The sequence below is a fragment of the Brugia malayi genome (genome assembly GCF_000002995.4).
Source record: "Brugia malayi strain FR3 genome assembly, contig: Bm_v4_Chr4_scaffold_001, whole genome shotgun sequence".
Lineage (NCBI taxonomy): Eukaryota > Metazoa > Nematoda > Chromadorea > Rhabditida > Onchocercidae > Brugia > Brugia malayi.
The window spans coordinates 10,087,600-10,102,186 of record NW_025062478.1 but is presented as its reverse complement, the minus strand read 5'-3'; the positions used below and the strand labels follow the sequence as shown (position 1 = coordinate 10,102,186).

The 14,587-nt window shown below is 24.0% G+C and overlaps 2 protein-coding genes across 2 annotated transcripts; one reads left to right on the top strand and one right to left on the bottom strand.

Moving 5' to 3' along the window:
- Positions 1-282: 282 nt before the first annotated feature.
- Positions 283-2,308, top strand: Bm7810 (Uncharacterized protein; the record flags this gene model as incomplete). The annotated part of the gene is made up of 4 exons (XM_043082311.1): positions 283-319; positions 618-728; positions 1,036-1,794; positions 2,181-2,308. 4 exons carry the CDS (start codon positions 283-285, stop codon positions 2,306-2,308), a joined length of 1,035 nt encoding a protein of 344 aa, XP_042938245.1.
- A 3,151-nt stretch (positions 2,309-5,459) lies between these two features.
- On the bottom strand, positions 5,460-9,806 carry Bma-acr-15 (Uncharacterized protein; the record flags this gene model as incomplete). The annotated part of the gene is made up of 10 exons (XM_043082310.1): positions 5,460-5,624; positions 6,094-6,252; positions 6,633-6,773; positions 6,932-7,044; positions 7,349-7,536; positions 8,216-8,309; positions 8,485-8,581; positions 8,867-9,017; positions 9,289-9,443; positions 9,636-9,806. 10 exons carry the CDS (start codon positions 9,804-9,806, stop codon positions 5,460-5,462), a joined length of 1,434 nt encoding a protein of 477 aa, XP_042938244.1.
- Positions 9,807-14,587: the final 4,781 nt, after the last annotated feature.

Sequence of the window (14,587 nt, the reverse complement as noted above, 5' to 3'; positions counted from 1 at the left end):
GATATTAAATTGCTATCACAATTTAAACCATTCAAAAAGTTTGCTAAATTCTGGATGCAACACTCTTTGTTGACTCTTTGATTTTTTTTTTTTTTTTTTTGTCTTATCAGTAAAAGCTTAGAATTTAAAATTTTTTGGAAGTAAAAGACGATGAAATAGAAAGTTAAGCACCTCCTTCTTATCATTCTTCTTCTAATCACTATTTTCAAATGTGAAAGAAAAACTGATATCATTGCTTCATAATCAGATCATCTCTGTGGTTATCAATTTAGTCTTTTCAAAATGTCATCGTATCTTCGTCATATCATATTGCTTGCAGGTATTCATTTTAATTTCTCAAATTAATTGCTATTTGATGTTTTTTATTTTTATTTTTATTTTTTTTTTTTTTAATAAATAAATTAGATCAAATAGATTTATTAACCATTATTGTTAAAGCTAAACTAATAGACAGGAAAAGTTAAGTATATTAATTATTTTAAGTATTTTCAAGCTTTTTACTTTTATTAATTGATTAAATTTAAAATTATTCCAATAGCAATAATGTGAAAATAAAAGTTAAAATAAATATACACGCAATTATTGACGTATTTCTTACGCTTATATTGTTATTTCAGTTTTTATATTTGTTAATAGCATTGCCATACGTAACAATGAAATAACAATGAATAGCAATCAACGTGCCGTGATACGTGCTAATCGACACGGCAAAACAGCAATAAAAAATGGTTAAAAATGACGCCTTTTTTTTTAAAATTTAATTTAATTATTTAAAATTAATTAATCTATTCGATGTAAAAAATCTTTTGATACAATTGAAGGAAAGACAGCAATAATAGTTAATTAAATGAATGACAAGTGAATATGTCACATTAATTAATAGAAATTTTAATTGTAAACCATTTTATTACAGTATAATTCTTAAATTATTTGAAGAAAACAAAATAAAAAAATTTTTGACGACAATGCCAGAGGGAATAATGACTGTGTCACCATTAATAGAAGAAACGGTGCGACTATTAACAGTGTCTTCAGAAATAGATGAAACAACGATGTCACCAACATACCAAACAACGGTACCTTCGGTAACACAGGGAACAGAGGAAACAACAGTGACACCAGTAACAGAAGAAACAGACGAAACAACGGTGTTTCCGATATCACATGGAATAACGGTATCGCCAGTAATAGAGGTAACATTAGTGTCACCAACAGCAGACGAAACAACGGTGTCTGCAACGTATCAAACAGTGATACCTCCGGTAACACAGGGAATGGAGGAAACGACAGTGTCATCAATAACAGAGGAAACAACGCTGTCACCAAAATACCAAGCTATGATACTTCTGGTAGCACAAGAAACAACGGTATCTCCAGTAACAGAGGAAACAACCGTGTCACCAACATACCAAACGACGATATCTCCGGTAACACAGGGAATAGAGGAAACGACTGTGTCACCAAGAACAGACGAAACAACGCTGTCACCAACATACCAAACAATGATGCCTTCAGTGTCACAGGAAGCAACAGTAATATCATTAACAGACGAAACAACAGTGTCACCAAAATACCAAACGACGATGGCTTCAGTGTCACAAGAAACAACGATGTCACCAGTAACAGAGGTAACAATAGTGTCACCAATAACAGACGAAACAATAATGTCACCAACATACCAAATAACAATACCTACGGTAACAGAGGAAACAGAGGAATTGCCAGCAACAAAGGAAACGACTGTGTCACCAACAACTGAAAAAATTCCAACCACCAATGAGATAACAACAGAAGGTAATAACTTTGCTTAATTTTTGAGTTTTTTTTTTTTCAAAATTAAAAAAGAACTTTTTTTTTTCACTTTAAATTAAGAAAGCATTTGGTTTTCATTTCTAATCAATTTTCATTGCTATTTTAGAAGTTTTCTACATTTTTCAACAATTTTTGTAAACAATAATTGTAATTCTCTATGAATTCTTTTGTTAAATTTTAATTGAAAATAACAAAAATAATATTAGACTTATTAGCTGCTAATTTGAAATAAAAAAGAAAGTAAATTTTACAGTAATTTTAATGTTTACTTTCATCAAACAAATAATATATATACATTAAAATAAATTCTTATCATTTCCATTTCCATTTTCTTTTTTTCTAATTTAGTCTTTTTAATATCATTTTAGTACCAACAGCGATAATCATCACTCAAAGTACTTCCGATTTCTACCACAATAATTCATTGACAACAACGGTACCATATTTGGTAACAAAAATGAGCGCTTTATTTTCTCTTTTATTATATCAGTATTAAATAAATTAATAATATAAAAAATGCATTATTTGTGTTAATTATGCATAAAATTTAATTAATTCTTCTTTTTAAATTTTTAGAAATTAATAAATACTGGAAAAAAAAAAAGAAAAAATATAATAATTAAACATTATAATTCTAAAAATAAAACATAACCTAAAGATAAATTGATGAATAATTTTACTAAATGTTTTTTCTTTTTTCATTAAAACGTTAAATTTATCTAAAAAAAAAAAAAAAAATTAAATTTAATTAAAATTATCAACAAATAGAATATAACATTAATTTGTAATAAAGTAAATCTAATTAATTTGTGAAATACAGAGAAAACGAAAATAAATACAACGTACTAATTATTTGAATTATAGTTGATGTAGAACATAATTTAAATATTTTCTAAATAAATTAATTTCAAAATTAATTTTAATGTGGAAAATTTGAGAGAAAAAAAAAAGGAAAACAAGGTAATTTCTGGAAATTTTAGCTAAATTAAATGAATTTAAGAAAAAAATTAAGAAAGATTTAGTCTTTTTTTTTCACTGATAAATTAAATATTATTAATATTAATTATTATTATTTTTTTTTAAAAGAAAAAAAAACTTTACAAACATTTGATAGTATTTCTTGGATATTTTTAGTATTTTTTACTATTATTCTTATGTTTTACATTATTAGCGATTATTTTATGTTAATTTTAATTTTAATGCTATGTGCATATTTTATTCAAATTTTTCATTTAAATAATTTAAATTCAATAATTCTATTTCAATTTAGCATAAAAAATTTTTGTATGTAACACAATTTATTTATTATTTGCAATAAAAAATTGCTTCAATTTATTCTTTTTAATTTATTAAACCCAAATATGATTAATTATTTAGATTTAATTATTTTTATTATTTTAATAACATTCAACAAGTAGCACATCATCATAAAATAAATAATTAATTTGCAACACTTGTAGTCATAATTTTAATTTCTTTAATTTTAATTTTTTAATTTCAAATTTAATTTCTAATCATATCATTCTAATCATATCACTAACAAATAATGAATTGAGGAACAGAAAATTTTTTTTTTTTTTGAATGATTAATCATTTTACTTTGTCAAAAATTTTATGTTCAAAAGAATGTGCTCAAATTATTTTTGTGACATTTGGTGACATTTTAATACTAACAGAATATATACTTTTTTTTTAAAAAATTTCCATCTTATGCAATCAAATATTGAAAAAGTTTTTTTTTTTTCTTACTATAAAAATTTTTAATATTTAATTTCTTAGTATAAAAATTCTTTGTTAAATTCTTTGTCACATTGATTCATACAGCAAATGTCATATTATTATTATTCAATAGCTATCAAACATTAAGTAAACAGCTATTAAATTATTTACAGTATACGACCACGTATCATACGTATTACACGTATCACACGTGCAATCTTTTTCAAAAATTATTCCACTAAATGCAATAAATAATTAATATTTCAATAGCTGATCAACAAATTGTTGACTTTCTTCTCTCTTTTTTTTGGTAACTTTTTAGCTCAGCGATATTTTTTTTTAAAGTTTTATTTTATCCAAACATTGAATAAAGTTACTATCAAATATGATTAATGCAATCATATAAGTTAGTAACAAATTAAAAAACAAAATAAAAATTGAATTTATTGATTGATTGAATAGAATTTATTTACACCTATTTTGGTGTAAATAATTTTTTTTTTAATTGAATTAAATAATTCTTTCAAATTTTATTGATTATATTCAGGTATAGATCTTTTTGTCAACGAAACTTTAACTTTTTACATTTGAATAAATTTTTAATTTAAAATTAATTCCAAGTTAAATCCAAGTAATTAAATCTAAATTATAATTAATAGATAATAAATCATTAAACTTTTTTTTCTCCTAACTTCTAGTAATCATATTTTATAGTTAAATTTTTGTATTGAAATATAATATTAATGAAATATTTGTTCTAAAATTCGTTTTCAAATTTGAACAATTAATTTGCATTTCGTTTGTTTAATGAAATGAAATGTTTATTTAGTAAATTTCATTTCTATGATTTAAATTTGCAATTTAACTCAAATTTTATCAATGATAATATAATTTCATTTCTTCTAACCAAAAATAGTGAAGAAAAAAAAAATTTGTGACAATTAATATTTATTCTACATTTGATGCAAAATTTTACAAAATTCTTTTAAAGCAATTTATAATAATCGAGCAAAAATTAAGTAAAAATTTAAATGAATGCAAAATTTTTAGCTAATATTTCATAAAATTCATAATTGATTTATAATTTTTTTCAAATATATTTAATTTATAATTTTTTCAAATTATAAAAAACGAAAAATGGTAAAAAAAATTTGAAAAAGTGATTGTATCCATAGATATTCATAATATAAATACGAACTGCAATTAATTAATTAATTAATTGCAATTAACCAATTTATTAACTTATTAACTGATAGAAATAGAAAGTAAATATAATTAAACAATAAATTTGATACAATTATACAATTATTTTGTTAAGAAAAAATATAGTACAGAATTGGTTTCCTATTTTCCTACCCGATATTCGCTATAATACCCAGAAGGGTAAATTTTATAAACAAGTACAGATACCTTTAATTTTTGAGATTTCATCAAAACAAAAATGATCACAAAATTATCATAAATGTGAGAAAACAGAAAAATATCAATGATTCAGGTAAAATTATAACAGTGTGATGACTAAATGCGCTGACAATTGCGCCACCTTTGATGGCAATATTTCTTACAAACTTTTTTGCTCTTTTTTGAACTCTTGTGACTGAATTCATTACTTATCATTGTTTGTTATCAATGTAATTTCTAGTTTATACCCGTTTTTTCTTTGTGATATGATAATAATAACAACAATACAATTATTATCAATAACTTATCAATAATAAATAAATTGTACGATCATTGATAATTTTTTTTTTTGTTTTGCAAGATCAAATTAATTATTTTTACATCTCGCAAATACAATATTCTAATTAATTATTATTAAATTAACTACGACAATAAAATTACAAATAATTTTGTTAGCATTGCAATGATATAAAAAAAAGAAGGAAAGAAAGCATATATAAGTGATAAATGATAAATTAGATTAGCAATTAAGCGACAAGATAAGGTGCTCGAATAGCAATCGTTAACGAAGTGATAGCAATTACAATTGTAAATAAAATTAAACCAATTCGATCGACGACAATTGCTGCAAATCGCCATTCATTGGCAATTCGTTTCTCTTCGATCATATCATCTGTTTTCTCACGAATATCCTTAAATTTATCTAATTTTGATAATAAATTAATTTTCTTAAAAATTTGTTTAATTTTTTTTTTTGTTTATTTAATATAAAAATAAAACAATGAAGTGGCGCAAAAAAGGATAAAAGAAAAGAAAAGTAATTTTAATCATTGAAGAATTGTCATCTATTTTCTCATGAATATCTTTAAATTAATTTATTTTTAACATAAATTAATAGGAATAAATTAATTTTATTTTAAAATAAAATTTTGTTTTATTTTTATTTAATGGAAGAAATAAAACAATGAATTAATGTATAAAGTATATAAAAGAAAAAAAAATTAATTTTAATCACTGAAATAGTTTAATGAATTTAATTAAGTAATTTTAGTTATTAGAGAAAAAATATAAAATAATTTCAAATATATTAAAAAAAAAAGGAGGGAGAGAGAGAAAGAGGAAGAGAGAGAGGTTTGGGGAAAAAAAAAAATTTATGCAAACCTTAACATGTTTATAAATACGATCAAGTATTTTTAAGCGTTGTAATAAATTTTGATCATGTTTTTCATATTGAGTTACTTTCAATTGAAAAATTAAACTTTGGAAATTTTCTCGCAATACATCACCAATTTTTTCAATTACTAACATATGTCCATCATTCTGAAAATGCAATATTTTATGATTAATTTTAAAATATAAACGAAATTAAAGCAAAAACAAAAATTCAAAACAAAACAATGCAAAAAATTCAATAAATATTATTATTACAAATATTATTTTAAAAAAAATTTTTTTTTTCATATGAATTTAAAAAATAACACAAATTATTTAATAACGAAAAATTTCCTACAAAATTTAAATTTTTTAATATATGTTAAAAAAAAAAATTCAGAAAAAATATAATACTAAAAGATTAAAAATAATTAATTACTGAATCTATAGTTAAATAATTACTATGTTATGCTTTTCAATGATTATTTATAAAAATATTTAAAAGTTTTTTTTTTTTTTTTTTAAAAAAAATAAACAAACAAACAAACATAAGTAAAGGCAGTTCGATCATCATCATTTCTATTCTTTCGATTTTTCCAGCCTTGTTTAATTGTTTCCAACGTATTTTCACGTTTTGGTTGTTTGATACGTAAAATAAACGGTGCCCATTCCAATAATATATATCGCATCTTTTTGTTATTAAAAAAAGAAAAAATGTAAAATTATTAAATTTTAAATTTAAATAAGATTTTACATTAAAATTATAGCATTTAATTTAAATTAATTTGATAGTATAACAATTTATAGAATGAAAAATTTTGAAAATTTAAATATATTAAATTAGTACCCAAAAATTCATTCTCATTTGTGTATCCGGATTCCGGAAATGAACAGCTTGCACATAAACGGTAAAAGATGTAGCTGCTACCGATATAACCATACAACTTAGAAAAAATATTCCTAAGGAAAAAAAGAAACATATAATTGAAATAATTTTTGTCATATTTTTTCTCATTTTTTTCCGTTCTTTGCACTAATATAAATAAACCTTCTACCATAATTAATTTAAAAATTTAATTTTAATTATTTATTTCTTCTAAATTATATATGTCTACATATTTATTGATCATTACTACCTTTTTAGTAACTAATTAATTAATTAATTTTGATCAAAAAGTGATGAAAAAGGAAAAAGGAAAGAAAAAAGAAAGGATAAAAACAAAAATTAAATTTAAATAAAAAATTATATTTAATAAATATTAACCTAGTAATGGTACTGCTTCAGAGGTAAGTGGTGTCATTTCATTCATCAATGTTAGAAATATGCAAATGGCAAGTGATACCGAAATTTGTAAGCCAACTTTTTCACAGGTATCAGGACTGAGTGTAAAACCAAGGACAATTAATATTAGTGTCATCATACATGGCATTATTAAATTGAATGCATAGTAACTGAAAATTAATTAGAAATAAAATATTGAACAAAATTATAGCGATGATAGAACGAGAATATTGTTAAAAAATATTTTCAAACATAAAAAAAATGATATTTAAATTTAATATCAATTTCTTAATAGAATTTATTCGTATAAACTGTCGGTTATCAAAATTAAATTAAATTTATTTAAATGCATAACAATCAAAAATTAATTACAAATAAAATATTGAACAAAATTATATCGATGACAGAACGAAGATATTGTTAAATAATATTTGTAAACATAAAAAAAAAGTTACTTAAATTTAATATATCAATTTCTTAATAGAACTTGTTTGTTAAACAGTAAAATTAAATAAACTTCTTACAACATAAACTAATAAGATAATTAAAAGTATTAAAAATAAAATAAAAAATTCTACAGTATTTCTGTTAATTTAGTTAGCTATTGAATAATTTGCAAATTCAAAATGAAATTTTTTAATTGAAATAAATAGAAAAAAGTGTTAAAGAAAAGCATTATTAATTGATTTTTAATAGAAAAAAGAAATGAAATAATAGGAAAAATCGAATGATAATTACGTAATTTATTTTAAAAAAAGTAGTAAAAATGAATTTAATAATGTAAAAAAAAATTTCATTTTTTTTTCTTTTTGAATTTAATAATATAAAAAAAGGATTATTTAAACATACAGTGTTCTTCTCTTAAGATGAATGAAAAAACGTACATCCGGATATGGTTCCGGACAACATTCATAAAATTTTTCATTTCTTTGTTCCCAAGTTTCTAAAAATTGAAATCATTTTGATGATGAAAATAAATAATTCATGTTTGTATCTTTTTTTTTGTTATAAATATTGCTGAATTCCGGTTGCAATTTTATTTCGGATAAATTGTTAATTCAAATTAACAATTCTTAGTATAAAAGTTTAAGAAAGGAAAAATCAATACTAATACTAACTGATAATAATCCATTCTCCGTTTTCAATAAAATCGGACATATCAAAATCACCCGGTTGAAGATCAATTTCACGACCACTAAATGACCAGGAACCAAACTATAGACAAATAATTTCTTGTTTTTTAAATTTCAATTTTAAATTAATTTTTACAAAAAGAAAATGTATGCTTCGATTGACATATCTCAAATTAATAATTGAAATAGAAGGAATAATTCAATGTTAACTAATTAATTATAATAAGTAAATGAGTATGAAGTAAATAAGTAAGTATTTTAATTGAAGAATATAAAAAAACCTTTGATATCAAGTAATGAATGAAAAGAAAAAATCCTCGCCTAATTAGTGAATTAAAAGTAATTAAATAATAATTTAAATAAAAACCTTTAAAAAGCAAATTTGTTCATCGAATGGAAACCAATAAATATCAATTTTGCATGAAATTTTAAAAATTCCAGGTGGTATCCATGTTATTGAACCATCGTTACTACTAATTGCATTCACTTTAAATGTACTATCAAAAGCTGAATCAACACTAAAACATTTCAAATATTATTGAAATCAACAAATAGAAATTGAAAAAAAATTGAAAAAATTGAAATAAAAAATTTTTTTTTGAATACAAAATTTAAGAGTATTACATTGAAAAATTGTATTCAAAAAACTATCATAAAAAAAAAAAAAAAAACCAATTTCAATAAGGTTTAATTGTAAAAGTTACAAGTAAAACAAAGTTCACTTCAAATAAAAAATTTACATTTAATAAATAAAAATTACAGAGTAATTAGTACAATAGGATAATTTACCTGTTATAGAGTAAAATATCAGGTTGCCAGATGGTACCAGCCGGATGTCTTAAATCGGTTACATTTTCATATTCTAATGGATCCCAACGTAATTTCATATCTATCCAATTATATTTTAACCATGCATTTACCTCTAATTTCTCTTGTCGTTCATTCTATAAATTTCAAACAAATATTTTTGATAAATTCTAAAATTTACTAAAATTATTTCATTCTTATTCTTTTATTGAAATAATACAAGTTATTAATTGAATGGAAAAGATCAAAAATAAATAATGTATGTATGTGAAATGTTTGATAATAATTAAGTTTAAAATGAAATTAAAATTAAAAAATTGAAATTATACCAAATCAATAATTTGCTGAAAAACAACACCAAGTGTCACAACAACCGGATCCTCACTTCTTTCAACCGGTCGTTCCAGTGGATTATAATCATGCATTAAATCATTTCGTAGTCTTAGTTCAGGTGGTGATGACATAACAGATGTCAAATATATTAATAACAACAATAGCATGTTTATAAATTTAAATTTTCATCAAAATTAGAGCTAAGAGTTTTGTTTGTTTACAAATAATTTCTTATCATCAACCATTATTCTGAAATGAATGACATTTATTGTTAATCACTTTATAATATCAGTAAACTTACCTTTTAGCTTCTCTTGTATAGGATTCTTTTATTTTTTATTTTCTTGAGCAGCCGAATAATTCCTAATATTTGCAATGAAATTTAGTAATTAAAGTATAATCTGCCATATCATCAATTTATTCGTTAAAATTTTTTTTCAAATAATATTATAAAACAACAAAAAAACTTATATTTAAAAAGAATGACAAAAAAAAAAAAAAACACTATTATTTTTTAAATTAATTATGAATTTAGGGTGAATTAGCAAAGAGAGCTATTGATTTGATTAAATTTGATTCGATTTAATAAATGAAAATATTTCAAGTTTTCTGTCAATGAAGTGACAATAACAGCTGACAGAAGCATTTGTTCATTCAATTTATACTCAGATTTTTTACACATTAATTTTGCAGATGAAACAAAATTTTACAAACTGAGAAAAGCATTTAAATGCTTTTCAAAAATTTCATCATTTCTTCATATATTCCTTCACTTTTTTAAAGATGAAAAATTTTGTCGGACCGAGTAAAAAAGAAATGAATGACAGGAAATGACGAGTAAAATGAAATGGTATTGATGAAAATAGTGAAGGAATATGTGAAGAAATGATGAAAATAGTGAAGGAATGATGAAAATAGTGAAGGAATATGTGAAGGAATGATGAAAATAGTGAAGGAATATGTGAAGAAATGATGAAAATAGTGAAGGAATATGTGAAGGAATGATGAAAATAGTGAAGGAATATGTGAAGAAATGATGAAAAAAAGTGAAGGAATATGTGAAGGAATGATGAAAATAGTGAAGGAATATGTGAAGAAATGATGAAAAAAAGTGAAGGAATATGTGAAGAAATGATGAAAATAGTGAAGGAATATGTGAAGAAATGATGAAAAAAAGTGAAGGAATATGTGAAGAAATGATGAAAATAGTGAAGGAATATGTGAAGGAATGATGAAAATAGTGAAGGAATATGTGAAGAAATGATGAAAATAGTGAAGGAATGATGAAAAATGAAGAAATGATGAAAATAGTGAAGGAATATGTGAAGAAATGATGAAAATAGTGAAGGAATATGTGAAGAAATGATGAAAATAGTGAAGGAATATGTGAAGAAATGATGAAAATAGTGAAGGAATATGTGAAGGAATGATGAAAAATAGTGAAGGAATATGTGAAGAAATGATGAAAATAGTGAAGGAATATGTGAAGGAAATGATGAAAATAGTGAAGGAATATGTGAAGAAATGATGAAAATAGTGAAGGAATATGTGAAGAAATGATGAAAATAGTGAAGGAATATGTGAAGGAATGATGAAAATAGTGAAGGAATATGTGAAGAAATGATGAAAATAGTGAAGGAATATGTGAAGAAATGATGAAAAAAAGTGAAGGAATATGTGAAGAAATGATGAAAATAGTGAAGGAATATGTGAAGGAATGATGAAAAATAGTGAAGGAATATGTGAAGAAATGATGAAAATAGTGAAGGAATATGTGAAGAAATGATGAAAATAGTGAAGGAATATGTGAAGAAATGATGAAAATAGTGAAGGAATATGTGAAGAAATGATGAAAATAGTGAAGGAATATGTGAAGAAATGATGAAAAAAGTGAAGGAATATGTGAAGAAATGATGAAAAAAAGTGAAGGAATATGTGAAGGAAATGATGAAAATAGTGAAGGAATATGTGAAGGAATGATGAAAAATAGTGAAGGAATATGTGAAGAAATGATGAAAATAGTGAAGGAATATGTGAAGAAATGATGAAAAAAGTGAAGGAATATGTGAAGAAATGATGAGAAAAAAAGTGAAGGAATATGTGAAGGAATGATGAAAATAGTGAAGGAATATGTGAAGAAATGATGAAAAAAAGTGAAGGAATATGTGAAGAAATGATGAAAAAAAGTGAAGGAATATGTGAAGAAATGATGAAAATAGTGAAGGAATATGTGAAGAAATGATGAAAATAGTGAAGGAATATGTGAAGAAATGATGAAAAAAAGTGAAGGAATATGTGAAGGAATGATGAAAATAGTGAAGGAATATGTGAAGAAATGATGAAAATAGTGAAGGAATATGTGAAGAAATGATGAAAAAAAGTGAAGGAATATGTGAAGAAATGATGAAAAAAAGTGAAGGAATATGTGAAGGAATGATGAAAAAAAGTGAAGGAATATGTGAAGAAATGATGAAAAAAAGTGAAGGAATATGTGAAGAAATGATGAAAAAAAGTGAAGGAATATGTGAAGGAATGATGAAAAAAAGTGAAGGAATATGTGAAGAAATGATGAAAAAAAGTGAAGGAATATGTGAAGGAAATGATGAAAAAAAGTGAAGGAATATGTGAAGAAATGATGAAAATAGTGAAGGAATATGTGAAGAAATGATGAAAAAAAGTGAAGGAATATGTGAAGAAATGATGAAAAAAGTGAAGGAATATGTGAAGAAATGATGAAAAAAAGTGAAGGAATATGTGAAGGAATGATGAAAATAGTGAAGGAATATGTGAAGAAATGATGAAAAAAAGTGAAGGAATATGTGAAGGAAATGATGAAAATAGTGAAGGAATATGTGAAGAAATGATGAAAAAAGTGAAGGAATATGTGAAGAAATGATGAAAATAGTGAAGGAATGAAGAAATGATGAAAAAAAGTGAAGGAATATGTGAAGGAATGATGAAAATAGTGAAGGAATATGTGAAGAAATGATGAAAAAAAGTGAAGGAATATGTGAAGGAATGATGAAAATAGTGAAGGAATATGTGAAGAAATGATGAAAATAGTGAAGGAATGATGAAAATAGTGAAGGAATATGTGAATGATGAAAATAGTGAAGGAATATGTGAAGGAATGATGAAAATAGTGAAGGAATATGTGAAGAAATGATGAAAAAAAGTGAAGGAATATGTGAAGGAATGATGAAAAAAAGTGAAGGAATATGTGAAGGAATGATGAAAAAAAGTGAAGGAATATGTGAAGAAATGATGAAAATAGTGAAGGAATATGTGAAGAAATGATGAAAAAAAGTGAAGGAATATGTGAAGAAATGATGAAAATAGTGAAGGAATATGTGAAGAAATGATGAAAAAAAGTGAAGGAATATGTGAAGAAATGATGAAAAAAAGAATATGTGAAGGAATGATGAAAAGTGAAGGAATGATGAAAATGAAAATAGTGAAGGAATATGTGAAGAAATGATGAAAAAAAGTGAAGGAATATGTGAAGAAATGATGAAAATAGTGAAGGAATATGTGAAGGAATGATGAAAATAGTGAAGGAATATGTGAAGAAATGATGAAAATAGTGAAGGAATATGTGAAGGAATGATGAAAATAGTGAAGGAATATGTGAAGAAATGATGAAAATAGTGAAGGAATGATGAAAATAGTGAAGGAATATGTGAAGAAATGATGAAAATAGTGAAGGAATATGTGAAGGAATGATGAAAATAGTGAAGGAATATGTGAAGAAATGATGAAAAAAGTGAAGGAATATGTGAAGGAATGATGAAAAAAAGTGAAGGAATATGTGAAGAAATGATGAAAAAAAGTGAAGGAATATGTGAAGGAATGATGAAAATAGTGAAGGAATATGTGAAGAAATGATGAAAATAGTGAAGGAATATGTGAAGAAATGATGAAAAAAAGTGAAGGAATATGTGAAGAATGATGAAAAAAAGTGAAGGAATATGTGAAGAAATGATGAAAGATGAAAATAGTGAAGGAATATGTGAAGAAATGATGAAAAATAGTGGAAGGAATATGTGAAGAAATGATGAAAATAGTGAAGGAATGTGAAGGAATATGTGAAGGAATGATGAAAAAAAGTGAAGGAATATGTGAAGAAATGATGAAAATAGTGAAGGAATATGTGAAGGAATGATGAAAATAGTGAAGGAATATGTGAAGAAATGATGAAAAAAAGTGAAGGAATATGTGAAGAAATGATGAAAATAGTGAAGGAATATGTGAAGGAAATGATGAAAAAAGTGAAGGAATATGTGAAGAAGAAATGATGAAAAAAAGTGAAGGAATATGTGAAGAAATGATGAAAATAGTGAAGGAATATGTGAAGGAATGATGAAAATAGTGAAGGAATATGTGAAGGAATGATGAAAAAAAGTGAAGGAATATGTGAAGAAATGATGAAAATAGTGAAGGAATATGTGAAGAAATGATGAAAGAAAGTGAAGGAATATGTGAAGAATGATGAAAAAAAGTGAAGGAATATGTGAAGAAATGATGAAAAAAAGTGAAGGAATATGTGAAGAAATGATGAAAAAAGTGAAGGAATATGTGAAGGAATAAGTGAAGGAATATGTGAAGGAATATGTGAAGAAATGATGAAAAAAAGTGAAGGAATATGTGAAGAAATGATGAAAAAAAGTGAAGGAATATGTGAAGAAATGATGAAAAAAAGTGAAGGAATATGTGAAGGAATGATGAAAATAGTGAAGGAATATGTGAAGAAATGATGAAAAAAAGTGAAGGAATATGTGAAGGAATGATGAAAATAGTGAAGGAATATGTGAAGGAATGATGAAAATAGTGAAGGAATATGTGAGGATGATGAAAATAGTGAAGGAATATGTGAAGAAATGATGAAAAAAGTGAAGGAATATGTGAAGGAATGATGAAAATAGTGAAGGAATATGTGAAGAAATGATGA